This window comes from Melospiza georgiana, chromosome 14 (assembly GCF_028018845.1).
Source record: "Melospiza georgiana isolate bMelGeo1 chromosome 14, bMelGeo1.pri, whole genome shotgun sequence".
NCBI classification, from domain to species: domain Eukaryota; kingdom Metazoa; phylum Chordata; class Aves; order Passeriformes; family Passerellidae; genus Melospiza; species Melospiza georgiana.
Genome location: NC_080443.1, coordinates 17,636,481 through 17,664,417, shown reverse-complemented (window position 1 = coordinate 17,664,417; position 27,937 = coordinate 17,636,481). Strand labels below are relative to the sequence as shown.

Below are 27,937 nucleotides of genomic sequence, written 5' to 3'. Positions count from 1 at the left end.
GATTGTTTTAAGACACAATAAGGAAGGAAATTATTATTTCTGAAATTTTTAAGAATGAGCTGAACATCTTCACAGACTTTTGATCCTTGTCTCCAATATATCAAAATGGACTGGACTTAAACAACCTTATGAATTTCCTAGGTGGAACAATTTTTCAGACAGTGTATTTTAAAAGTTTGGGTTTTTATTTAAACTTGTCTTAATACATCTTCTCTGGCCAAAGAATATGTTTTCTTTTTGGAATATTTGATGTTCTGCAACAATCCATTCACACTGACACCAATTCTTGTCTGTGGGACAAAAGTCCCAGGTCAATTTCCCTGGACATCTTCTATCAAGGATATTGGGGTGTTAATTCAGATTAAATTGAAGGTCAGGACGCAGAAAACAGCTGCAGAAAGTAGCTTCTCTTTTGAAGAGGGAAATGCTCTTTCATCTACAAATGATATTGGAATTTATTTCCCCAAGGGTGAAAAACTGGGCCCTTAGAAAAACTGGAGTTTTTTGTTTGTTTGGGGTTTTCTTTTGTTGTTTTGAGGAGTTTTTGAGGGAGAGGGGGTGTTGGGCATGGTAGAGGGTTGGGTTTTCTTTATAATTTTTGTAAATATTTAACCATAAAGAAAAAAGACTCTTCAGGTAATTTACTGCCTATTTCTACCTCACAACTCCCTGAGGACAATTTATTTTAACCTGTTGGGATCAAAACTAAGGCTCTTTGATTGCAGAGAGTATCTTCATTTTTTAAATAAATTTGAACACACAGAAGTAGAAGAGACTAGAGTTCAGAAGAAAATCAATGCCAGGTTTGGCAAGGCTACCTAAAACCAACATAATATATACTATAAAAAATTCTTTCATCTCTTCTTAATTGCTTCTCCTTTGAGAAAAACAGGGGGAAAAAAAGCAAATTCAGTTCAATGATTAATATTTGTATTACTAATATCTTATAAAGGACTTGGAATGGGTTGGACCAAAATAAAAGAAGGAATCCAAATCCATTTCAAAAAGACAATTTTGTTTTCATGCTGCTGTACATTTCTTCTGAGTGAGTAATAATAATATGCAAGATTGCAAGGAGAGGTTTGCTGTAGCTGAGGCTACAACTAAATGAGAATTGCAAAAGCCAACAAATAAGAGCAAAAGGACAATTTCCCAAGGCACAAATAAGAGCAAAAGGACAATTTCCCAAGCACAGGATGCTGCTGGCTGGCTGGCACAGCAGGAGCCACTCTGTGTCAATGAGACCATTACTCTCTCACAATCTGAGAGATAAATGATCCATGGGAGAATTCATTGCCTCTCCATCCAATTAAAAAACAAGTTACTAAACCAGAGAAATATGGCATTCACATTCTCTGAAAAAATCCCTTCTCCCAGGGCTTTTTTCCTGGGAAGCTGAGAAGCCTCAGAGAAAAAGGAAAACAATTCTTATCTCATTTGCTTCTCCTGTGTTTTGCTCCTTTGGAATGTGTTTGGAGATTGTTTACCCACAGGTGATTGTTCCATTGGATTCTGCTGTAAGTTGCTTTCACTCTTTGGCCAATCAGGGCCAGTCTGGAAAGAGTCACGAGTTTTCATTATTAGCTTTTAGAATTGATTAAGTATCCATTTTGTATTCTTTAGTTAGTATAGTATAATATTCTTTAATATAATATAGTATCATAAAATAATAAATTTGCCTTCTGAAAACATGGAGTCAAATTCATCATTCCTCCCTGCCATGGGGGTCCCTGCAAACACAATAGGGAAACAAAACCAAACCAAACTCCAAAGTTAAACATGGCAACTAAACAAATACAATACAGAAATACAACAGAGAAACTAAACCAAACCAAATTCCAAAGTAAACATGGCAATCATTTTGGTGTTACATTCCCTGAAAAAAGGAAGGTAGAGCCAGTGGAGCTGAAATGCCTCAGGACTTCACAGAGTCCCAAAATGTGGCAAAACGGAAATTTTAGTGCCTGGTAGAAGCAGATGGCAAAACATGGGAACTTCTTAGCAACCTCCTCTTCTTGGCTCAGTGGGATGTGAGCCAAGAAATTGCCTCATTCTCTTGAAGTTCACTGGAGATCTTCCCATCCGGGATTTATTGGCAGCTTGGATATTACTGCGAGCGTGTTGTAAACCACCTGGTTTAATCTTAACATCAAAGAGCTGGGGATTTAATTTATGAAAGTTTTTAAAGTTTTTCTGAGCCCCTAGCAGCTAAGTATATTTCACATCCCATCTGCTTTCATTCTTGTTTCCTCCTCACAAGAAGCTATTCTGGTAACAATCACACTTGGGCAGAAGTTAAAGCCAGAAAAATGCAATAAATGAATATTCTCAAAAATACTGAAATGAAGAGCATGTTCATATCTATTTCACTGTAAAGAGAATTACACTCATAAAATTTTTTCTGAGAAAACTTATTATAGATTTTTTCCATAACCATGAAAAATACAAGTTTCAAGTAGTTTTGAGGGTGAGAGAAGAAGAAAAGAGGAAAAATAAGTACCTGTTAATACAGAAAAATTCCACTGCAAGGATTATCAACTATTTCCACTTCTTCATCAATAAAACACAATGGGTTAGTTCACAGTGTTATATTTTTTGGTGGTCCATTACTCCATCTTTTTGACAGCCACTTCCATTCACAATGTACAGAGCCATGTTAATATTCTCCAATGTTGTAATGAACATTAAATATCAAGCATTTTCCTTTCTCTAACAAGAGATATTCCATTTCCAGCACCACTCAAAATCTCTGAGTGCCTTTCTTCCTATTCAGATTCCTTGATATTTTCTTGAAAATGCCTTGTTAAAGGCATATTTTTCTGTAATGACTTAGTATTTAAGTCAAAGTTGAACTAAATTTTGGAGTAGGGAAAAAAAAGTCTACAGCATACATCACATTGCCTTAGCACAAAACTGGATCACCCTTTGTGCCTTTAATATCTTAGGTTTTTACCCCCTTTCAGATATATTAAAAAACCATTAATAATTATTTTTCCCTGAGAAACTGGATGAGGTTGTGCAGTATAATCCACCTCAGTATCAGTTCAAAACTGCAGATTTACAAGCACCACCAGATTCCAGAAATCATCACTGTCCTTTTCCTTGGGTCTCTCACAAGCTTCATTTCAGCACTTTCTGGTGTGTTCCATGCTCCTGATGCAAGATATTTGCAGCATTAATTTTACTGCCACTGACAGAATTTCCTTTTATTAAATGCACCTATGACCTAGTAAAACATCTTTCTTTAAATAAAGAAACCCAGATCTGCTGGTTGTGATAAACTAAACAAAAAAGGTTTGAATATAAATCTACTCCCCATCCACAGTGTTTTCACCTTAGTCTTTACTCACTTTTTGGGTCAGTTTTTAATGTTAAGCAGCAAAAGGATTTTTCATCTTTAGGAAAACAGGCAAATATATTTGGTTTGGGTTGGGTTTTTCCCCCCCTGTTTCTTATTTTAGGTTATTGCCCTCCTGAGTGATAGTGTCCAATAGAACAGGAGTGTATCTCACTGGTGTTTTCTGAAAATGACAATTCCTGAAAATGACAATTCCTGTTTTCCACAGGGATAGAAGTTTACATTAGCAAAAAGATTAATAAAGAATATTTCTTTTAGGCTGCTCCAGAACCAAATTTACTCTTTTGGAATAAAGTGACTCTGCTGTTACTGAAACATTTTTCCTTTTCCAGCCTACTGAGCTTTACAGAGCAAAGGGCTGAGGGAACTGCTGGCCCACAGGAGAAAATCAGTAATTTTGCAGCATCACTTTCCCCACATAAGGAGCCATTTCAAACACAACATGTTTTGTTCATAAATACATTTAGAACACCTTCTACCTGTCTTCTATGAACCAAGGTTGTACAGACAGCCACATGGAGTTCTTGGAAAGAAGCATTTCACATCATTGCGATTTTTTTTAATATTTGGGCTGTTCCAAACAATTACAAGAAGGAAAATATGAGAGGAAACAAGAAAATCAGCCTGGACACGAGGATGGTTGGGCTGCTTAAACTGACAGAAAATGGGGAAAATGCAATGACTATTTCTGGACTGGCAGCAAGACATCCAGGAGGACAAGTCCAGCAGAAAATTTTGATATAAAACTTCATCAAGAGAGAGGTTGGGATACAGATGGAGCTGCCAGTAAATAAATAATTGGAATATATCAAATATAATGTGTAACAGGAAAGAATAAAGGGTTCAGAGAAAGCAAAGAGAGCCCAGGGAAAATCCCACAGGCAGGAGATTGATCAGAGATGCTCACAGAACAGCCAGAGATTAGACACAATAAGAAAAAGGTGGATTCACAAAACATGAGGAAATCAAAGTTTCCTTACCCAAATTATGATGGACAACACCAAAAATACCACCATTCTCTTAAGATGAAATAGAATTTACTTCCCCACCCTTTCCTTACCAAGGTGGGTAGAAACATCCCATGTGAGATTTATATTGTAATACAAAGAACCAACCTAAACTTGGCCAAGCCTTTTTAACAAACACATTTCTTCAGGCCTCCTCAGAACAATAACTTTCAGTGATGTCAAAACAATTACAGCTCATTTCCAAAGTGCCAATACAAGGCACAGTAATTGAAAGCACCATTTTAACAACAATAATAAGGATATGAAACATGTACCCACAGTTTATAATAACACGATGTGCTCTATACCATTAACTTTTAATTAACTCCAATTTTGCCACAATTAAACTCAATTAGAGCAGAATGTCTGACATTGCAATTAGCTGTATATAAACACCCCAGTTGGTGTCACATTGAATTAATGTCTCCTGGTGGTGGCCTCTCTTTCCAAGGATAATGGATTTACCACCATCAGACTGTTAATTGGACCTGGCACCTCGTGTGTTGTGTGTTTCTCAGACAGAACACCAGATCTTTGCTTCCTGAGCAACTGTGCTTGTCACAGCCACACAGATTCCAAATGCAACCAGCCAAATTCTTTACTGCACTGTGCATTCTGTAACCATTCCCATATAGATAAGCTCTTAAAAAATTGTGCATCTCTTTTTTTTTAAAATACCAAATGTTACATTCAGTTTTCTTTTCAATTGCTTGTCAACAATGAAAATGATTAGTTAAAAATGCCACCACACACGTAGAAGAAGAAATCACATCTATTAGCCAGCACCATACTTAATGGAATAAACTGCTGCTTTTTAGCAGATTTCAGTTTGAATCATCTATTTTTTCTTTCCTTTAACATGTTAAAAGTTCCATCATGGCTCATGAACAATCCTGAAATTATTAGGGCTTGGCCTAATCCATTATAGTCTCAATGGGAAGCAGTTAGGCAATGGCTAGTCTCAGTTTAATTTTGGATGCTGATGTAATTATTCAGCTCCAAAGACAGATATTAAGACACCTCCCATGAGTTCATTGCCACCTCACCACTGCTGAGCTGTGTGTGACACCATTTCTCATTACTCATAGAGTAAATCAACATTTATTACTCCTAAGTGCAACGGTGCCCTGCCTTAAACAGAAAATCTGTGAGTCTGAGAGTGAGAGCACAAGGAAAGAAAGAAAACTAATCCTAACACCTTCAGGAAATGGTTCTTTAAGTCCTCTGGTTTTCTAACTGTTAGAAAAAAGTTACAACCAAATTTGACTCAACAGACAGGTAAAATTCAAACACTGGCTTCCCAAGGAAAAATGAGCATTTAGTTCCTGTATATTTAACTCTAAAAAAAATATGTACAAAAAAAATTGCACTAAGTCCTATAAAAATACAGAAAGTTGGGTGACAATCTACCACATCTTTTAAAGAGTTAAGTCTTGTACCAAGAGATCCTAAGTGTCTAACACTGAAACCAATGGGCAGTAGAGTTACATAAAGGCTGATTGGTTGTTTGTGGGTATTTTTGAAAATTATACATTTAATCTCCAAATTCTATCGAACCTCTGCTTCCTTCCCATTTGTCCTAACACCTCCATTTCATCCCTCTTCAGAATAAAGAAAAGAGCTTGTGCAGAAGCTGTGAAATTCTCTGCACTACTCACACATGGCAAGTTTTGAGCTTTGAAAAGGAAAACATTCTCATTAATAAGCAGCTTTAATAAATCTAGTTTAAAATGATGCTTTATTAACTTCACACACATGTCCTGGTGTTCTCTGTGAACAGATAAGAGCGAATTGACCCGGTGGAAATGACTTTCCATAATTACATGCTTCTCCAAAGTTTGGGGATTTAGAGCAGAATGCATAATTGGTTCAAATCACACCTTTTACAGTGGCCATAAAATACTGTAATTTATGGTGCTGAATAGCAAAAATTAAGCCCAAGTAGCTCCTAGCAGCACATTCACTTCTCACTTAAGCAAGATGATAAAATCAGCAGGAGCAAAGGATCCTCCAGCAGAGCTGCAGTTCAGTCAGTGCTGGTGCTGTGTGAGAAGCAGCAGATTAATAATTCCAAATACTTCTGTGGGGTTGGAAAGTGCTCTGCATGGCCATGGGGTGAGGGGAGCAAAATACAGGAACTCTGCAGCGTCTGCTGGGGTATAAAAGTCCTGTTCTGGGGCCATTTCCAACAACATGGGACAAGCCCACAGCCAGGTTGAGAAAGCTGGATGATGGAGATAGAATAAATCATGGAAATATGTGATGGATGGATGGATGGATGGATGGATGGAAGGAAGGAAGGAAGGAAGGAAGGAAGGAAGGAAGGAAGGAAGGAAGGAAGGAAGGAAGGAAGGAAGGAAGGAAGGAAGGAAGGAAGGAAGGAAGGAAGGAAGGAAGGAAGGAAGGAAGGAAGGAAGGAAGGAAGGAAGGAAGGAAGGAAGGAAGGAAGGAAGGAAGGAAGGAAGGAAGGAAGGAAGGAAGGAAGGAAGGAAGGAAGGAAGGAAGGAAGGAAGGAAGGAAGGAAGGAAGGAAGGAAGGAAGGAAGGAAGTTTTCACTGTCTCAAATGCAAAGGTGCATGCCTGACAAATGTCCCGAGTCTGTTATATCAAAATATATATCAATAACCTGCAAATAGTAACTGCAATTTAATATACATTGCCTATATTGTCATTTTAAATATTTTGAGCTGAACCTATTGGGGGAAAAAAATCGTTATATGTTACTGATGGCATTTGGAGGTAATTATGTTCCCTGAATCACATCATCAGTAGATTCAAAAATCAATGGAATTCCCTCTTTACGCTGAAGAACTGAAAAAAAAATTACATCTTTTCTGTTTAGTAATTGCTAATAATCTAAGAGATTGATTTACAACCAGAAAAAAAAAAATAAAAGGTTATTGAAAACAGTTTTTTTTCATAATAAAAACCTGGTCTAATCCTGTAATCTGACTGTTACACTTTGAGCAAATGACTTGAATGCTAAGAGATAAAATTTTGCCTTTAATTGTAATTTTAATTCAGAATTCAACTAATCAATTCACTAATCCCACTGACAGGAATTTAGGAGACAACTTGCCTTCCATATATCAGCCTGGCTAGATGAGCCAGGAATTGACATGGGAAATTATTTATATGCTTGCATCTATAAGTTCAAAGCACGTGGCTGAGGTAGTGAGCACAGCACTGATCAAAGCTCCCAGGGCAGAAATGAAATTAAATGCATATCCTCAAACACCTGCATCCCTTTAAAGCAAATCTCTAATAAATGTATTGCACATATCAATTGCACACAGGCTGAACAGGAGCTGGAGATCACTATCATTGGATGACTCAGTACCTGGAAATTAATAGGGACTGCTAATTTTGCAATTTAGACCTGGCAGAATGCAGGTTGTCTTTCAAATTGAGGCACTACTGAGATGTTAAAGGGCACAAATGAGTTAGAGTCTCCCAATTGTGCAGTGCCATGTCTGTGTCCCACCAAGCTGGGGGACAAGTGATGCCTGGTGAAGGCTGCCCTAGAACAGAGGCTGGGCAGAGCTAAAGAATCAAGCAGGGATTTATTAAAAGGATCTCCTCAATGGAATCACCTTGGGCAGCACAAGAGCCCAGCCAGGGCTGCACACAAGGTGAACCAAAATGGTCCCAAAATGAAACCAAGATGAACCAAAATGGCCCCAAAATGAACCCAAGATGAACCAAAATGGTCCCAAAATGAACCCAGGATGAACCAAAATGGCCCCAAAATGCTCGAGCGCTCCCGGGGTCTCTCCCTGGGATCAGTTCTGCTCCATTTGCACCTTGCAGTTCATTGTCCCATTCCAGCTTTAGCCCCTGCAGTCCCATCCTGCTTGTTTTTCTCTCTCCAGCCCACGGTGTTTGTGCTCTGGGGCTGAGATTTGGATCATTTGTCCTTGGTGCCCAGCTGGAGCAGGAATTGTTTTGTGTCCCTGCTCTGTGCACAGAGCTCAGCATCCCCTGATGTGAGCCCAGACCCACACACTAAAGCAGCACAGAATGTGAAAAACAGAAAAGCCAAAACCTGAGGCATCACAAGGTAGTGACATGTCTGGAGAACCAGGTCTCCTGAGGCCAGAACCACCACAGGCTGTGCTTTCCTTTGCTGGGTTTGTGGACAGCAATTCCACAATTCCTTCAGGTCATTGCCACTCACACTCAGCACAGCCATGAGCATCCCAAAATTCCAACTTAGGAGCACTTCAGGCCAAATAAGTACCAAAATCGCTGATTTCCCACCAAATTTCTGTTGGAAGCTCTAGATTTTTGGCTGGACAAAGATTACAACTCTTTCTGAGGGAGAAGCTCAAGTTTCTGGGAATAAGAATCCCTGAGGGAAATCAGGCCCTCCTTGAGGGAGAGAACATCCCACTGACCACAGGGAAAGTAGAAGTTCATGAGAACTGGAAAGAGAGTAAGGCATTCTGCTACAGCAAATGTCCTCTTTAGAGGGGAAAATAAAAAATACAACAAAATTTCACAGCATTTGGGCAATATATGTTATTTTTAGAACAATTCCTTTATCCATTTTTTTGTCCTCTCCACTATGTTTCCTTAGCAGCAATGAAAAAAATGGACGTTTTTTACAGGTTGTTTTAGACAACAAGAAAAATTGGTAGTTTAAAACTGTCATGATTTTCCTCCCTCTCAGTAATTTCTAAATAGTAAATTTAATCCTGTTATTTTACATTATTATTACTCTATTAAATCTTCTGAATCTAACAGAAATGTGACTGTAGTACATTGCTTTATTTGTTCCCATCCACAAATAAAATCTGTACTCTGTATATGAAAACAGATCACCTGTTTTATGGATACATAATGCATTTAAGAAATATGTATAATAACAGAGCCTTAAATAGATAATAGGTATTTTCAATTCCTTACATTCAGATATCTGAATTGCCAGTATGTAAAATAAATATTAAGAATAATGTCGAGAACAGAGGTTGTGAAGAATTCTGCAAAGATGAACTCTCTGCTTTGCAAATTTTAACTGCAGATGCAGGTGGAGAGCAGGGTACAGCACATCACACTTGTTAATAACAAAACTAGAAGAAATAATTTGTATTTCTCAAGGTTTTTCATGCACAGAACCATTTCAGATGGAGTTTTCTGGTTCCACACCACCTGCCCCAATATTTCCCCCCCTTTCCCACTCAGAAGCCCTCAGTCCCAACTGGACTCTGATGCTGTTTTATGTTTTAGTGTTGGACTTCAGAAGAGCTTGAAGCAGAGCATTTCCCAGCTCTGGCAGACAAAAAAAAAAGTTTGGACAAAATGTTCTAAAGATTACAAAAATCAGAGGAAACAATGTCCTTATGAGGTAACCTCAAAGGGTCAAGATTTCAGTGACTGTCCTTGAAACCTTCCAGCCTCACACCTGCACAAGAGGCTTTGCCAACAGCTACTGGGAATTATTCTATTCTCTACAAAAAAAGTGCAAAACCCCTCAAAACAAAAAGTTCCACCACGAGTCTAAACATATGGTGCTCTACATGAACTCATATCAGCAAATTATCTCCTGAAAGTTCCTAAACTAAAGTCACGTCTCCTGTTAATGAGCTACTAGAGGAGGAAAAATAAAGCAAGACGCTTACATAAATGTAGCTTAATTTTAAGGAATTTGTCTAATTAAGAAATAATTAGTTATGACCTGAGTAAACAAGGATAAATACAGCAAGGCTTGTATCATTTACATGCAAATAAAATCATGGCAAAGTAAAATTTCCATAATATTAGAAGTCTCCTCATGAGTGTTCTCTAAATATTTATAACTAAATTCCTTCAACCTCTCTCACTCGTTTGCTCTTATGCAGTGAAACAGATCTAAAGAAAGAAAAATGTGAATACAGAGGAATCACTTGTTTCCATGAATGTTTCCATCAAAACAGATAATAAAGGAAAAAAGAGGAATTCTCACTGCTCTGCATGCAGTGTGCAGTGTTGCAAACTTACATTTTTATGAGTTTCATCACAGTTAGTGATTTTTCTGAACTTCCACCTATCAAGCCCTGTCCTATTTCCATTTTAAAGAATTAAATAACTGACAAAAGGAATTCCAGAGTTCAGATATTGTGGATCAAAAAATCCCTCCCCCCACCCCAGAAACCAGGTTAGAAGGATGCACTTAGGGTTTCTGAAATCATACATTTGTGTTTGTGAAGTGGCATATATTTTGGAGGTATTTAGTCAAAGAATAGCAAAAAAGCAGCTGGAGCACACAGATGTGCAGCAGAGTGATGTGCAGCTATATTTTCTTAAAATGGACAAGTATAGAAGTTAATCTCTTATTGCTTGCTTGGTGAATGCATCAGTCAGAACTATGTTAAAAAATCATTTTATTTCTTGCAAACACCCGTTCACCTGTGACACCAGGGGAAAATGGGTTTAATTTCTGCTCCTGCAGCATCTGCGGGCTGAGCTGCAGCTGCAGGGCCCAGCGGTGCCCCCGAGGCTCAGAGCTGCAGGAATTCCAGCAGGGTGGTGACAGCTGAGAGATTCTGGGCTGTGGGAGAGACAGCCCACAAAGGCTTCTGAGTTCATTTCCACAGACCAAACTATGGAATGTCACTGTCACCCACCCACATCTGCCTCACCCTGGGCTGGGATGCAGATAAATCCCTGCAGTGGATTTAAAATACAGCAGTCAAAAACTTTGGAGGGCACCTGGCCAGTTGGATCCTAGACTCCAATCTTCTGTTACTTTTTAATTTCTTTTTCCAGCACGCAGTAATTTTTGTATCATTTCAATAATGGAGATCCTCGTGGTCCAATGGGTTATTTTTCCTCACAATATCTTAGGGACATGTTAAAAATACTTAACAATGAACAAGCTGTGTTTGGGGTCCTATGAAAGTGCTGAATTATATAAGGACTCCTAAAGCTTGGTGTATAAAAGATACCAAAAGATTGGATTTTGAAGATAACTGCACATTCAACTGGGCAAAGATATTTAAATTTTCTCACTTGAAGCCTAATTCCCTCTAATGATGTTACAGTAGCTCACTGAGTCCACAATTGCTTGAAGCATCCCTATTTCTTAATTATATACAAATTTTTCTCACAAATTTTGCAAGAATATAGTATTAAATTAAAATTTACCTCTGTATTAAAATTAAAAACCTGGTTAGTGCTTTTTCCCCAAACACATGCAGATACAGCTTTAAAATAATGACCCATTATCCTACAATAATTCTACAGAGATCAAGCATTAAACTCACAGTTCTGAAGCCACAGATCTAATTATTATATCAGGTGTTCTATGCTCACTTTTGAGATGTGAGAGCTGACAGAACTTGGTATCAGAATTACTTGAAAAAACTAAATGCTGGCAATTTCCAGATAATCATACACTTCTTCAATTAATATCCATAAGTTGATGGAGAAGACTGGAAGGTATTAACATGGGAACAAAGTTCAATTTTCCACTGAAATTTTCTTAACATCAGATATTTACAGCCTGGACTATTTCACCAAAATTGCAGAAATGTTTAAGTCCTGTAGTAAGCAATGTGTAGTCAAAGATTTTTGGAACAGAGGCTTCTAAATGGATTTATTTATGGGTAATACAGCTGATCAGAATGGATAAAGCAGCGCAGCTTTTGCAAAGACAGTGGAAAGATTCTGCACAAAAACCAAACAAATTTGTGCTCAGATGATGGTTGTGTCCTCCCCTTGCAACTTGATTCATAAAGGACAGAAAACAGGTCAGGGTGTGAAAAAGGAAATCCAGAGTGCAGGGAAAGTGGAAGTGAATGACATAAAACATCAAGAAAGATGGGGAGTAAAATGTTGTGGGATGAAGTTAAAAATACAAGGGAAAAAGAGCAAGAAGGTGGAAAATGAAGGAAGATGGCAGGAAAGGATAAGACAGATAATGTGATTTTCTTCAGGTCTGTAAGGAACAAGAGGTCAGAAAGGAGGAGCAGCTCCTCTTGCTGCACACAAGGAATTATTGACAAAAATATCATGAATTCATTATATCAGTTAAAAAAGTAAAAACGAAAAGGAAAAAATAAACTTATCCCAGACCACACCTGTCTTGTTTAGAAACAGAAGCTATAGATAGTCATGGACCCACATTTCCAGCTTTAGGCCATAGAAATCAAGGTCTTTGCAGCAATTAGAACATTAAAATTCTGAATTTTGAATGAATATCTAAATAAGACAGAATTGTTTCTATGTTGTGGGGAACAAGAGATGTGGAGGTTTGAGCAGCCAACAAAAATGTCTGTATTACATTCTGAAGGTTATGATGGATGACAAAAAACTTATTATTAAATTAGCAAGGCCAAACCTTCAAGACTTTGTCTTGAGCCACAGGACAGGTGCTCTGTGCCAAAATTCCCACTGCAGCATTTCTGCACTCTCTAGCAAAGGATCAGGAAACTCAGAACTTGTGCAGTTTTCCAGAAAAGAAACCAATAAAAATTTACACCTAATAAGAGATGAAAAAAGATCCTCCTTGCCATTCATAAAGACAATAATAATAATAATTTCTATTTAACCCATTCTTGGCTGTGTGTCTGGCTGGTTTAAGAAAGGTTCATGAGCAGATAAAGATTTCCTACCCAAGTAGGAAAAACACCAACCAGAAAAAAGAGATGTTTCCATCTTTCCCACGAGCTCCTGATTCTTTCCTTTCCTGCAGGAAAACACAAGTTCTGAGGAAAGGGCAAAATGTTTTTCTGGATGTTGTTGTTGTACCCAGAACAGTGAGGCCTCAGCAAGGTATTTTGAGGGTTGTTTTAATACTAACAGGGAAAAGAAACAAATAAACCAATCATGCTAAACAGAAAAGAAGCATTTGATTACTTTTGAATGCCTTAAAATGCAATTAATATATAATAACAAAACCAGCAATAAAGTATCATGATGACTTTTAAATGTCTTGAAATGCAATTAATATATAATAACAAAAGTGGTTTCATAGATAATTAACATAATATCACAAAAAAGTTATTAGTCTCCTTGTGTTTTACTGAACACATCATTATTCTTTCTGGGAGTGTTCTATTAGAAAATAATTAACAAAAAAAAACAAATCAACAAATAAACAGACAAAAACCTACAAAACTTAACCACCATGCAAATAAATTTAATATCATTTGTTATTATCTCAATAAACTCACATTTTCCCAAAGTTCCTACTGCATTTCCACTCTCCCACTCCTCAATAAGAAAATACTCATTTTTCCTGGTCTTTGCAGATTGTGTTATTTCTAGGATGGAAATCCAAGCCCACTGCCTTGAGAGTTATGGGTTATACCCAAAACTTTGCTGATTTCTCCTTTTTCCAGAATTCCTCTCTGTTCCTGCTACAAATGACACGCCAGGGCTGCTGAACAGCAGGGATGGCAAAGCCAGGCAAGCAGTCAGAGCTCAGAATAAAGCAAATGCCCTCCAACAAAACCAACTGTTGACTTTTGCAGGCTTTCCCCAGAAATAAAAATGAGGATGTTACTGCATTCTGAAAGGAATCACAGCTCCCTGCTGATATCTCATAACATTAGGAGGTATTGATTTACATACAGTACTTATTGAACAGAATATTGCCAGTAAAAATGAACAAGATGTGGTAAATTACAGAGTTCGTATAGAATATTTTGTTCCCCCAAGACAAAAAAAGTAACAATGACATGAATTTTAGCTTCACTTCTTGTCAGATTTCCTCTTTATGCCATAAACCAACTTTGGGAGAGAAATATTTCCAGTAGCTGGAAATCCCATTTCCATCCCAGCTGCACAAGCAATTCTTTAAATCATAGTTTTAAGAAATGTGGCTCCACTTAAAATTTATGTGCTCAAATATTTGATTTATCCCCACAGTTCTGGTGATCACCTTGGCTCTGACCTTGTAAACAATCAATGCCAGAAAGTTTCCCACTAATTCAGGAGTCTGCCCATATGGGTCTCACTGAAGGATCCAGGATTTTGCTTCTGCTGGGTTTGTTTCTGCCTCCAGGTTTTTTGTTTTGAAGGGTCCTTTCTGAATTTACCTGCAGCCCCAACATGTGAGCACATTGATAATATAAAATAAAAACTCAGCAATATGAAGGAATAAACATTTATCTCCTGCACTCCCTACATATAACATCCAAAACAGGCGACAGAGATCTTTTCCCCTGTCAGAATTTTCATCTGTATTTCAGTTGATCTGACTGCAGCTCATTTATATAAATAATTCTCTATCTGATTAATAATTATGTTTTATACTTCCACAATAACTCCTTTTCTTCTTTTTACAGTAAAATTTTCTTTCATTTCCCTTTGCTAAATAGTCAGAATTCCTCCCTGAAACTTTGAACTCTGCCATTACTCCATGATTTTTTGATGCAATTTTAAATCACCAGTATTTTAACAGGCTTGATCTGTGTATTAATGATTCTTTAATTAAATCAAGGACATTTTACTGCAAGTTACATCTCTACATGACCAAACTTCTTGCCATGAAAGACTGAGTGCCGTCCTTGTTTTGGGATATTAGTAGGAGATGACTGGGGTCTGACATTTCCCATCAGCTGGTTCCAGCTCAGAACAGAGCAGATCAGTTCCACTCCAGACAAATCTGCCTGTGCAGATAACCAGGATTAAATGTATTTTTACATTTTTATTGAAGTTAGAAGCAAAAGTGTGATTTTCCTTTTGAAAGAGCAGCATGTTTCTGTGTGCTGTCCATAGATCTCCAGCCAGCATCAGCAGAGATTCAGCATCAGGGGATGATAAATCATCCCAAAAAGGATGTGGCTGCACTAAAATGGACTTACACAGACGAGAAATTCCTTCTCCTGCACAGATAAATTACAGCCATTCACTCCCAGGCTTTTGCTACAGCAACACTTCCCTTATCTGCAAAAATGCATTAAAGCACTCACAAATCTTTCCCACAAAATGCTCCTCAGCACCTGACCAAGCTGGATTCCCTCATCATTGTGAAGCATTTCCATTTTTTGTTGCTTATTAAACAGGGAAATTGAGCCCATTAGGGCTGCAGCCTCACCCTCAACTGGGACTCAGTCCCTAAAGTGAGGCAGCTCTCAGCACAGAGCTCTGGATGGGTCTGGAATCTTCACCCTCCTCTCAGCCCACATGTCAGCCAACATATAGAAACAATTCTTCATAGAACTGCACACTCCCACTTTGCTTTTCAGCCCTGTTAACATAAGTTTTCTAAATATCTCAGTCTGTCACTACCAGTTGCAAGGCATCCTTTCACAGAAGTGTCATCTGCCATTATGAAAAAAGCTGAGGGCTGATTTCACACCTCTGATTGTCAAGGATTTTTTTAAAAAGCAAATAAAGCAATAAAGCTCTTTACTTAAAAAATAATTAAAACTAACTCTTCATTAGCAGTTCAAATTGCCTAGGTAAATTTGGTCACAGCTCTAATTTGCACACAGTTTTATCAAGCTGCTTCATTTCATGCTTGCAGAGGATCACCTTCTGATTATTTCATTTCCACAGACATTTGTTGCCTTTCAACGATGGCAGCACCCTTTAAAAGCTCGAGTCCCAGCTGGAAAATCCCAATGGCACTTTTCCACTGATGCTTTAGGGGCTGCAGGACAGGATTTCACTGCTGCAGGGATTCTGAGCAGTGGGAAGTGATGGGGAACGAGCTGCTGCACCTGGAGGCTCTGTCCTGGACCCGGGGAATGCCTAACCCCAAATCTCATGCATGAACAATAAAAAAATAATGGAATATTTTTGCCAGTTCTTCTGGACCCCCCCTAACTTGGAGTAAAGAACAGAGTTCTTGTAACTTGGAAACTTTTTGTCATCTTGGCAGTGGCAATCAACCTCCACAACTCTTCCTGCTTTTCTTTGCATTCTGCCTATAAATACATTACCCAGGTAAATGTGAGGTTTTAAAAATGAACCCAGGGGTTTTAAATAACAATTTTCCCCATAATCACTGGTTTTCAGACTTCTATTTTCACTGGCCCTCTGTCTGACCCTTTGTTTCCTAATTCATTGGGGTTTTATCAACGCTGAGCACAAGTAGCCTTCCAGCCTCACTGCAATCCTTTTGCTGTTATCACATCTCTTTACAGAAGCACTTGATATTTTTTCCTTTTTTTTTTTTTTTTTGCTCAAGGAAAGAACTGAAAAGTCACTAATATTTCTGCTCTGCTGGAATCAGAAAAGGCTATGGGTCTGAAGTGGACTCTGAATTTCTATAAATTATGGGCAGGTTTCCGATGGCGTGCACCTCATTGATTTGGGTTAGAAAATCCATTTGGGCTAAAAAATCCCCACCAAGGTCCTTCATCTGTTTTTCCACATCTGCATTTTCCAACAGCAAATAAACTATTAATTATAAAAAATAAACTATTTGTCATTGTCTGAAATGTCTGACTTAGTCTGATTTATTCAAATCTCAAGAGAAAACCAAATATGCTTGAGAGCATATTTATACAATGCAACACCTTTTGCTCCCACTAAATAGGGGCTCTGGGCTCCCTCTTATCTCAGCAGCCCAGAAGCAATTCCACAACGTGCCCAGAGCCTGCTTAAGCCCCTCCTCAGAGCATCATTTAGCAGTTTTGTCAACAAGCTCCAGCAAGCCCCAAAGTAAAACCATTCCTTGTAAATCCATGAGTGTACTCTGACCTGCAGAATTCCTATCAGGATGCTCTTTAACAAACCTCTCCAGGAGGAAAAGGAGTTGCTACACAATTTTCTAGCACATTCTAGCTTTGCTGGGTGTAACATCATCCCTGACTCCTCCTGCTCCTCTTCACAAGCAGCTTTCACTTCAAACTGAAGCTGACTGACATTCCTTGGGCTTTAAGAACACAAATCACAAAGTTCCACAGGAAATAAACTCATAAACCAAGTGGATTAATAAATTTATTTCAGAGGGTGAGGGTGGTGTGGTTAATACGAGCTGCCTTACATTCCTCTTGCCAGTTTGAGTTCCTTTGCTAAAAACCAAATTTTAAACTCATCTGAAAACACAAATTCCACACAAATGAGCTCCACTGAAAAGACTGCCAGGCCCTGACCCTCAGACAGATGTTCCCACTCTATTTTAAAATATTTTCTAACTTTTACTAGAAATGAAATACTTGAACCATAGAAAGAAGGGATTAACACAAACAATGAACAAAGTTGCCTGTGTAGAGTTTGATACTCTCTAATTTAATCATGTCCTCTAGTTATGAATCCAGACAACTCCTGCAAGTTTTTCAGCATTCCTCCAGGAGAAAGAGGGCAGCAAACCCAAATTTTCAAATATTCAGTGAAAAAAAAAAAAACAGAATAAATATTCTTAGCTACTTTAAAATATTCTGAGGAAATAAATCAGTGCTCAGGCAGAGCATCCCTTGGTGTAGCTGAATGACTCAAACGGATTTTATCTTTTCATCCTTCCCCCACCTCTGATTACACACTTGATATTCTGATGGTTTGCAAGGAACTTGTAATTATTCACAATGATCTCTTTACTTGTTTGCATTTTGTTTTGAATTTTTCCTTTCAGAACCACAGTGCTGGGCAGGTGGAAGCTCAAACAAAACCAGAAAACACTTCTTTAAGAGAAATTCAAGGATATTTTAGATTATTCATCTTTCAGTGTACCAAGGAAATCAGGGAGAAAATCCTGTTGTCGTCCTGACTCCATGACACATATTTTATTGGAAAATAATGGGCTGGGTTTGAGACAGAGTGATCAGGTTGAGGGTTCTCCTTCAGAATGTTCCAACCCCATTTTGGGTGAGCTGCTGAGCAGAGTGCAGTACAACATCTCAGGAGGCACCACAGCCTCTCAGGCTGTACATTCACATTGCTCATTGCTCACCTGCTAAATGACGTTTTTTGTGCTTAACTTACATTGCTTCAAAGAGCCTCCTCCAGGGAAATGGGTTTGTCTTAATTTAAGTGTATCTTTTGCCAGATCAGATATGAGGGCCATTTGTGGTTTGCTGCATTAAGTTGAAAAGTCTACTATGATTTTCCAGCAGAAAAAATATTCAAGGTTTATACTCAACGCGTTAAGGTGGAAATCCACTGATAAAATAAGAAACAGCTGGCAAATGAAGACAAGGAACAACGTTAAAAAGAGAAACTGCAATGTTTTTCTTGCAAGGAGGACGTCAGCAACTCCCATAAATCCTGTGCAAGTGCTTAGCACACATTTCACTGCAGCCCCAGATAGGAAGGAGATGTTTACGTGTTGAAAACCAGCATATGGTAAATTTTAGCAGCGCTGGTTGAGCAGTAGGACCCATCACCAAACTGGGAAAGTCTCCCAGAGACGGAAGGAAACAGCACTGGAGGTAAAAATGGTGATAATTACACTGTAGGAGATGAAAGTGAGGGGTCAGGGATGGCAGCCAGGACTGTCCCCAAGCCTGTGTCCCACAAGGGAAGGACACACTTCTACACAGAGGTCCATGAGCCAGGGACAAGTGCTGTGAGTGCACATTCCCAGGGCTGGATGGAAAACGTGAATTGACGGGTCCTCTATTTATTTTATGCATTTTGGGAAAAGGTGAGGCAGTTGTTTTGTGGGTTTAGCAGATCATTTGTTGGGTATTCAATGGAAAAAAAACATTTCTATTGACAAGGAAAAGAATCTTTAGTAAGATGTACCTTGTAGTTGATGTACATTTCATATGTAACATTTTCATATCATCAGAATCTTCTTTATCTCTATTAAAGACACCCACTACTAAAAATGGAGTTCAATGGTAGTTTCAATTGACCATTTGACAATAAAAACGTATAATTCTGTACTACCATAGTGACAACTTCCCCAAAAGATCTTCCTTTGTCCGAACAAAATTTTCTATTCAGAAATCAAATGCATACACAACATTCAGACAGCATTTCCACTGAAGATAAATGACAAAAAGTCCATGCAGAAAGCAGACAAATTTCAATTGCGTGAAAAACAAACACTTTTACCATTTCCAACGGTTCTTGAAATTTCCTAGCACAGTGGTTGCAATTGAGTCTTCAATTTAACTGCAGATCTTTCAGGAGCAAATGCACATTCAGAAAATGCATGCTATCAACACAGAGCAGAGATGTTATCTCTGAGCACTCACCTCGTAATTGGCAATCGCTTCTCGATCGAGGGTTCGGGTCACCGAGACCTCCCCGTTCATCTCATTGATTCTAAAAATTCCTTTTGGGTCTTGATCTACTCCCTTCCCAGAGAGGCGAAACTTCACTCCCTCTGTCCCTTCACTTCTGATGACCTGCATGGCAGGAAACAAGAGACGGGCCACGTTGTAAAATCTTTTAAACTCATCCTAAAACCACATAAGTCATTTCGGTCTTTCAACTAATGCTGAGCTATGTTCCCTGCCAATAAAAAGTAAAATCATAAAATATTATTTCAATCATTCACAAGACACTGTGCAATTTCTGTGTTAAACCCTGGAAAAGCTACTCATGTTCTTGGCCAGTTCCTATCTTATCTTTAGTGTCTTCAATTTCACTACTTAAAGTTTCTGTTATTCCATCACTGAATTCACTCTATGCCTAGAATGTGACATTTCATTTAATGCTATTTCTTCTTTTTGGTTAAATTGATAGAACAGCTACAAACTTTTTAGTTAAATTTACAAACTCTTTAGTTAAATTGATAGAACAGCTACAAAAAAGCATTTTGCATTGATTGCCAAGATGCACTGTTATTTCACAACAACCCTTACCATACCAGAGAACTATCACACAATATTTTATTAGTCACTGTGAAGTCATTACACACTACTTTCAGGTTGGGTTATTTTTCCCCCCCAGTTCACTTTCAAACCCTTCCTTTTCCAGGATTTTAAATCAAGGGAAAAATCTCTGCATGAAAATAACAGAATATCCTACCCAAAATAGTCCTGAATTAGCTGGAATTAGTCCACTTCCCAAATTCCTACTTATGTATATACACACATCCATGAGTGCATGGCAACTCCTTGTTACTATCACCTTATTTTGCCATGAGAACAAAATCCCTAAAAATCCAATTTCATGGCAGCGTCCCATTAGTGACAGTAACATTTACCAACCCGCAGAGACACACAACGTCACTTATAAACTACACACTTTGCAAATTTGTATTTGTACACCAGAATCTGAGGGATTATAAATTAATCTTGCCCTTTTAGGCTGACAATTTTGCCAAGCCATTTCTTCCCTCTGCTGTTCTGTGTTCTTTTGTTTCTAGCAGCTTCATATTGCTGATTTCCGCAGAAACATTAAGTCAAAAATTTATATTCTGGTCTGAATTACAGCTCAGGAAGAGGAAGGGAGAAAGTGGCCTTAGAACTCTGGACCTTCTCCAATTTTGACATAATAAATATGCAGGGTGTTTAATAATGTCCCTGAGGAAATAAATGTTTGCTGCCCTGTTGCTGTGGGTTGGGCAATGCTGGTTTGCAGATTACTGGGCAGCAAGATTTTGACTTAACTCCATAATCATTGTTCCTTTATTTTAACTGAGAAAAAATTGCCACAAGTTATGAAATAGGAAATCAGCATTTTCACAGATAAACTTTTGCTTTCCAAACCCTTTGGGGAAGGGAGACATTTCAAAGTAAAAACCTGTTTCACCTCTTTTTTTTCTCCCTCCTTCCAACACTCAGAAACACTAGTGGCTGAAGTTTTCTTCCTGTGTATTTTTGAGTAAGTCATGACAAAACACAGAGGCAGACAACACTGCAGGTGACAAAGGGGCAAAGTCACTTTGAGACTTCTGGTTTGGTGATGAAACTGAAACTTAATGGCCTCTACTGAAAAGCTACCTGCTGTTCAGGTCATTTTTGGACCAATTTCTGGTATTTTTTACATCAAGCCTAAAAATACGAGTTTTTCTTAACATAAAGCTATGTTTGAGATTTTGCAATGTCACGACCATTTCTCACTTTTGTAGGGAAAAGATGAATTGATTCTTTTTTGCCCTGATGTCTGAGACTTCTTATGAGGAAAATGCACCTTCCCCTATAAGAGCAGTGGCTTGAAAGGCCTGAAATCAGCTCCAAGCAAGGACAAAATCTAACCCAAAGGTGTTTATACTACAGCCATTTCCACCAAACATTACTTGTTTATGACAAATTTAATATGCAGTATAAACGCAATGTCCCAGTTGTAACAACCCACAATAAGAAAGAAAAATAAATATTGGGCTCTGAAAGGGAATTTGTCAAAAAAGCCCCAGATATTCATATGGAAATTTTTCTCCCCATTAGATAGAAAAACAAGAATGTGATACTAATAATAATAATAACGATACTACTACTAATAATAATAAGTGGATAAATAACGATGATAACAGTAATAGTAATAGTGGTCTCTGCAAACCCAGCCAGTGGTAAAAATTCTTCTCCACATCAAATCTGGCAAAGTTCTTCACCTTGAATTTGATGGTGAGACATCCCAATATGGTGCCTGACTGGTCTGGGCTCCTTGAAGCTGGCACATCCCACATCTCATCCCAACTCCAGCTGCAAACCCTTTTTCATTCACCATCTAATGCATGGGAGGAAGAGCGACCAGAGAACAGAGCTTTTCTAAACAACTGGATGAACTCACTCAGCTTTTTGGAGACTTCAGGGATCTGTCACACTCACAGTGCAACCCTTTGCAGAGCTTTTCCTGTTATCAGTTTATCCTTGTATCAATTTTCTGCCCAGCCCCTCCAGGCTGGTTTAGTGACCCAGAGCCCAGCCCAGCTCGGGGCAGCGTTTGCGCAGGAACTGAGGGAGGTTCACAAAAAGTCATTTTCAGAAGGTTCCTTAAAAAAGCTTAATTAGCCGCAAGAGGGAGCCGCGAACTGCCAGGAATGTCAGCGAGAACATTCCCAGCTCCTAATTAAGATGCTTATATAACGGCTGCATAGTTCAAAGAAAGTGCATTTCCCAGTTCACACGCAGCTCAGTACAATGAAAAGTTTAATAAAAATCAGGCTTAATTTGCCATATGGTTTGGTGCTTCAGCAAGAGCAAGGAAGAAAACAGGAGGGTTGTCTGACATCTCCTCTGGCAAGGCTGATTTGGAGCACTGGCACAAACACAGCCCTGTTCACAGGAAAATTTCCTAGCTCACAATGCATTTGCAGAACAATGCTTTCCCAATATCCTGGTGGAGATAAAACAAGGCCAGGCTATTTCTGCTGCAATGTTTACTTGGGGATTTCATTTTTACTTTTCGAAAATACATAAATGAAATCCCACAGTCACTGCTACCTGCAGCCCAGTCAGAAACAGATATTTCCATAATTTTTTCACAGCTTCAGGAATTTCAGTGCAGGTTCTAATACTGAAAACGTCTGCACCATATGGCAGTGGCTATGTGTTGCAGATAAAGGCTTTGCATTCTTAGGAAATGGTTTTTAAGGCAGCACAGGACCCCACCAGCCACCCACTGGGAATATGGATAAGGCAGGAATACTTCATCCAGCATCCCAATTTCTGCCCATTTCATTCTCCCTTGCTCTGAGCTCACAGGTCATTCTGTGGGCAGATGGTTCAGAATAGACACCAGCTGAGCATCCCACCACAACATGGGCTGGGAGAGACTGTTCCCTCACCCAGGACACAAGGACAGCACTGGATGGATCTCAGGAGTTCTGCAGTTTATTGCAGCCCCGAGACACGTGAAAAGTCTCTGTTTCGGCCCGCATGTTCGAAGAATGACTCGGAATTCTTCAGTTCTCGGTCTCAGAGTTGTTTATTGTATCTTATCTATAAAAATTTTTCCTCCTGTCCAGCTGAAGTCTGCTCAGCAGGACAGACAGAGGCACTCTGACTGCGCCGGGGTGGTGTTATCTCTTTACACTACAAACTACATATAACAAGTTTACAATTACTTTGCAATGCCTATCACCTGTGTTAGACAGGGAACTTCTATTATAAACCAATCCCAAAGTGCCAACATCACACCAGAAGATGGAGGTAGAGAAGGAGAAGGAGGAGAAGGAGGAGGAGGAGAAGCAGAAGAAGAAGCAGAAGAAGAAGCAGAAGCAGAAGAAGAAGGAGAAGAAGAAAAAGAAGCAGAAGAAGAAGCAGAAGCAGGAAGAAGAAGAAGAAGAAAGAAGAAGAAGGAGTCCCAAGTCCCTCCATCTTGCCCCAAAACCCCTATTCTAAAAACCCCAAAATCTATTTTTTCACCTAGTGATAATTTTATTATTACACTACTTAAACTTCTGTGGCTTTAAGGTGTTCATACAAAGCCAGGGGTCCCGGCAACTCTGGACACCCGGAGGGATGTGCTGAGTTCCGACAGAGGGACACTCAGCCATCTCTCACTTGCCCATCTCAAGGGCACTTCAGAGAATAATTGGGAATTGAAGTGATCCATCCCACTGAGCCCAGCAAAAGGCTCTGTGATCCTGCTCAGCTGAAAGACACTCCAAGCACCCAGAGCACCAGGGAGCTGACAGGAGCTGCTTGCTGCTGAACCATGGCCAGAACGTATTTCCCCAGTGCTGTTTTTGGGCTGACATTATGGATCCCTCAGAGCCAAACTCATCTCAGCAATGTGATCCCCCTGCTGTTATGGGTTTATCACAAAAGTAATTCAGAGTGCTCTCAAGAGAGGAAGAGAAATAGAAGCACAACAACCCCACAGTGCCCCGAGAGAGAGAATTCACAGTTCTGCAGTGCCAGCAGATCTGTCCTAAGCAGCACCATCCCCAGTCACCAGCTTTGCTCTTTAAGAAGTGTTTGCCTCAACCACTCCCATAATTTCTTAGTTCTTGATGCCAGGTGAATTATAGGTGCATCATAACAGTTTCACTTTTTAATTAGAAAATTAATCCCACCCCAGAGAGGAATATTTGGTTCATGTTCCATTTCTTTTCATATCAGAGCATTACAGTGTCTCCCTTGTGTTTTTTAGTTTTGTTTGAGATTTCTTTTTTAGTGGGTTGGGTTTTTTTGGGGTGATTTTTTGGGGTTTGGTTGGTTGGTTGGTTTTTGTTTGGGTTTTGTTTTTTTGGTTTTTTTTTTTTTTTTTTTTTAGGATTGTTTGATTTATTCATGGAATATTTAAAGGTGAACTATTTTTTCCCTTAAATCACTTTGCTCTACAAGAGCAAAACAATGGTTTAGGCCCGTTGTTCAGATATTGTTTAAATAAACAGACACTTCCTGTCCTGCCATACTGAAAATTACTCTTTACACTCAGAGGCTCCATCTGCTCCACACTGACTCAAATATTCTTTCAACCAAAACAAATGCAAAATATTTCCATTGTTATTCGAAAGCATTAACCAACAGAAACTTCTTCGTTACTGTAAGCTAAACCTACAAAACCCATGGCTAGAAAGGAATTTATATACTTTGCTGACTTTAATAATTTATTATGTAAAAATTAGTACCTCTGGCTTTTTTAAAGAAATGTCAGATGAAGTGAAGCCAAATTGTGCTCTTTGATGAAGGCCAGACCTGACCCTGGCTTTCTCTCTGATTAGAACTTTCTCCAGATCCATTCCATGTGCAGGTGACAGGCAAGGAGATCCAGTGGATTCATTCCCACAAAATTAACAGGAATTCTAAAGCTTCTCTAAGTGATTGTGTCCTTTACTGGTGATAATTAGGGATAAAGCCAGGATGTTTTTCAGGCACCACTTTTTCTTGTTTGCATGATGGACCATTAACTTCACTCCATTGTCAATCAAAGCACATCTGGGCAGTGCCCTTTCAGGATGTTATCCAAAACATCCAAAACAAATTTGGATTCTGTATTTACTTCTGTGGATTATTTGTTATTTATTCTTACATCTTCATACACATTTAAACCTCAGTGGCACTGGGCAAAACTCTTATTACAAGAGTAGCAATTACTTCTCAGTCACGTTGTTTTGCACTTGTTCTCTTAAGAATTACAGGGAAAAAAGGAACGTGTATTATTACGATAGTGCATCTGTAAACTGAAGTGTTTTCATATCTGCATAAAATTCTGAAATACTCAGCATGGGGTATACAAATACCTTGAACATGAAAACTTTTATATCAACTTTCAGAGAAAAAACATGGGAATAAAAAAGTCAGGCATTGAAATTAAATTAATTATGAAAATAAAAAAAACCAAAACACTAATATTTTAAAGAGAGTCCTTTTTAGCATTTTAACTCTGAGCTTTGTCATGCAAAACATCTCAGGAAGTGCCAGATTTAGGAACAAGCCTGGGAGAATTAAAGTGGTTTTAGCATATTTTTGATGCATTTTTGTAAGATTGATTAGGGGCTGCAAATGGTACCAGTGTTCCTCGCCTGAAGGCATTCAGACAAAACTGTGAATGCTCTGATCCAGCACCACACTGAGGACTTCATGCACATGAAGGAAATAGAACTTGCACTGCTCAAAAAATGGGTGAAACATTGAAGGATTTTTTTGGACTGTGGCTTTACTTCCTATAAAATGTACTATACCAACTATTCTTTTCTAACATCAGTGCAAACACAATGTTTTACTAAGTAGAAACAACTGCAAATCTGAAATTTGACAAGGTTCATAAATTTGAGAGGCAAATGTTTTCAACAGAGTATCTCAATGTATGAAAATGACACAATATATTAAAAACCAGTGAAGTTGTTTCACCACCAGGGCTCCATTTCCCAGATCTTTTTAGAATAATCAAAACAAATAAGATATTTGATATTCAACCAAAAAATATCTTCTCAACATAATGGCTTTTTATCATAATTACGCATAAATGTTTGCAAAATTCAGATCAACTTTGTAGTGGGATGCACAGGTGTTGGAGTGAAGCAAAATGAATTTATACATGTGGGAGCCCTGGGCGCTGGTGGATCCCTTCAGCCCCAGGTTCATTATTGTTGTTGTACACAGATGCAAGGATTCTCCCTGAAGAACCCTTTCCAGCAGTTGCAGGATTTAAATTTGAGGATTTAACCAATATAAACAGCTAACAATGAGCATTTGCTCAGAGATCGAAGCAAAGTAATTCAATAAACACATCAAGATGTGCATTAGCTTTTGTAGCAGGTAATTCCTCAGCTTCCTTTTACTCCTAATTTATAAAGAGCAAGAAGATTCATTACAAATAATTTCCCCTCTCCCTGTTCCTAGCAGTCTGTTTCACAGCTGTATCTGCAGACTCAGGATTCTGTACACAGCACCGTGTCCCTACAGCACAGAGGTCACAAACACAGCTTTTTGTGGCCTCAAAGGAGTGGATTTAGAAATGCTCCTTGTCACAGGAGGCCTGGCTGTTTCGCTGGCCTTTCAGGAGCCATTTCAGCACCATATTTGATTTGCCATTTCAGTGACTTGCAAACCCTGTCACTTGGAGGAATTGGAGCACCACTCTCTGCTGAGTGACAGCCAGACGGAGCAGCTCCAAGCTGGGCTCTGTTAGGGAAAACCTGACTGTGATTGACAACATTAAAAGAAAAACTCAAAAGATCCCCTTAAAAACAAACAAACAAATGAAGGGATTACTTGGATTTAAAGAGGAGCTTTACTGAAAGATTTTCATAGATCTAAAAAGGCAGAAATTAAGAGGTAACATTGCCACATTTGATGATTTGGAATTGCAGCAATTCAGCAATTGGGACAAAATACACAATGTGCAATCACCACAGGTGTAGCTAAATGTGGAAGAAATGAGAGAAAAGAGGAGAACATAGCCAATTTACAGCACCTCTTCCCAGGTATTTCACAGTGCTATTTATTCTGAATAAGATCAAAATCTTAATTCATCACTGAGAGCCCCTTGTGCAGCACCCAGACAGGCACAGGGCGCTGATCTGGCCCTGGGCGGGGGCAGCAGGGCAGCGTTTGAGCTGGAATAATCTGCAGATGAGGGCTGGGCAGTGCCAACCCTGCCTTGCCTGGGGAACACAGAGCCCTGGCTGCTTGCTCTCCCTGCAGCCACTTCTGCTGCCCCTGGGACCCAGCTACAAATGTTATCTTCAGATCCAGGCATGCAGCAAAGAAAGGAAGCAAGACCTGGATTAAGTGGGACCCTCCAGCTGGGCAGAGTAATTGGAATTGCAGAATAAAACACTGAACTTGCAGAGCCGACCTGAGGAGCTGAATGGGAGTAGTAAAGTGAGAAAATGGAGCTGATGAGAGTGTTTCACCTAAAACGCTCTTGAAAGTTAAGACTCAGCTGAAGCTGAAGAAATTTCTTGGAAGATTTTGACTAATTTTATTTTTCCTTTAGCTAGCAACCTGATGAGCCTTGAATGTAAAAATATTTTGCAATTAAAATGAACTGAGAGGAATAAGTACCCTATCAAAAGTACTTAATTTTTATAATTGAAGACATTAAAAAAGAAATATCATGATGAAGGGTATTTTTTTCTAAATTTGGTTCGATTACATGAAGTCTGTCTAATACTTGTGGATACTTTAAGAACCTGCTTAGCACCCAATTCCCACTTGTAGCAAACAACCCACAGATCTAATTATAGATTTTCCTCAGTCACTAGTTCCCTAGGAAACAAATCCATGGCTCATGTCTTGTTCATGGAAGGTCATAGGAGGAAGATAAATACTTTTCTGTGTATAGAAACTTATCTAGGGGTCACAGGTCTGCATCTCAGCAGCTGCTGGTGCTTCTGCCAAGGGCAGAT

At 38.9% G+C, this 27,937-nt stretch overlaps 1 protein-coding gene across 2 annotated transcripts in view; it reads right to left on the bottom strand.

Moving 5' to 3' along the window:
* Window positions 1–27,937, bottom strand: part of CDH13 (cadherin 13) — a 441,709-nt gene that overhangs the window by 213,506 nt on the left and 200,266 nt on the right. For both annotated transcript variants that reach the window (XM_058034103.1, XM_058034102.1), the window contains exon 5: window positions 19,443–19,595. In XM_058034103.1, coding sequence (XP_057890086.1) covers window positions 19,443–19,595 — 153 coding nt within the window. The remainder of the gene's footprint in view (window positions 1–19,442; window positions 19,596–27,937) is intronic.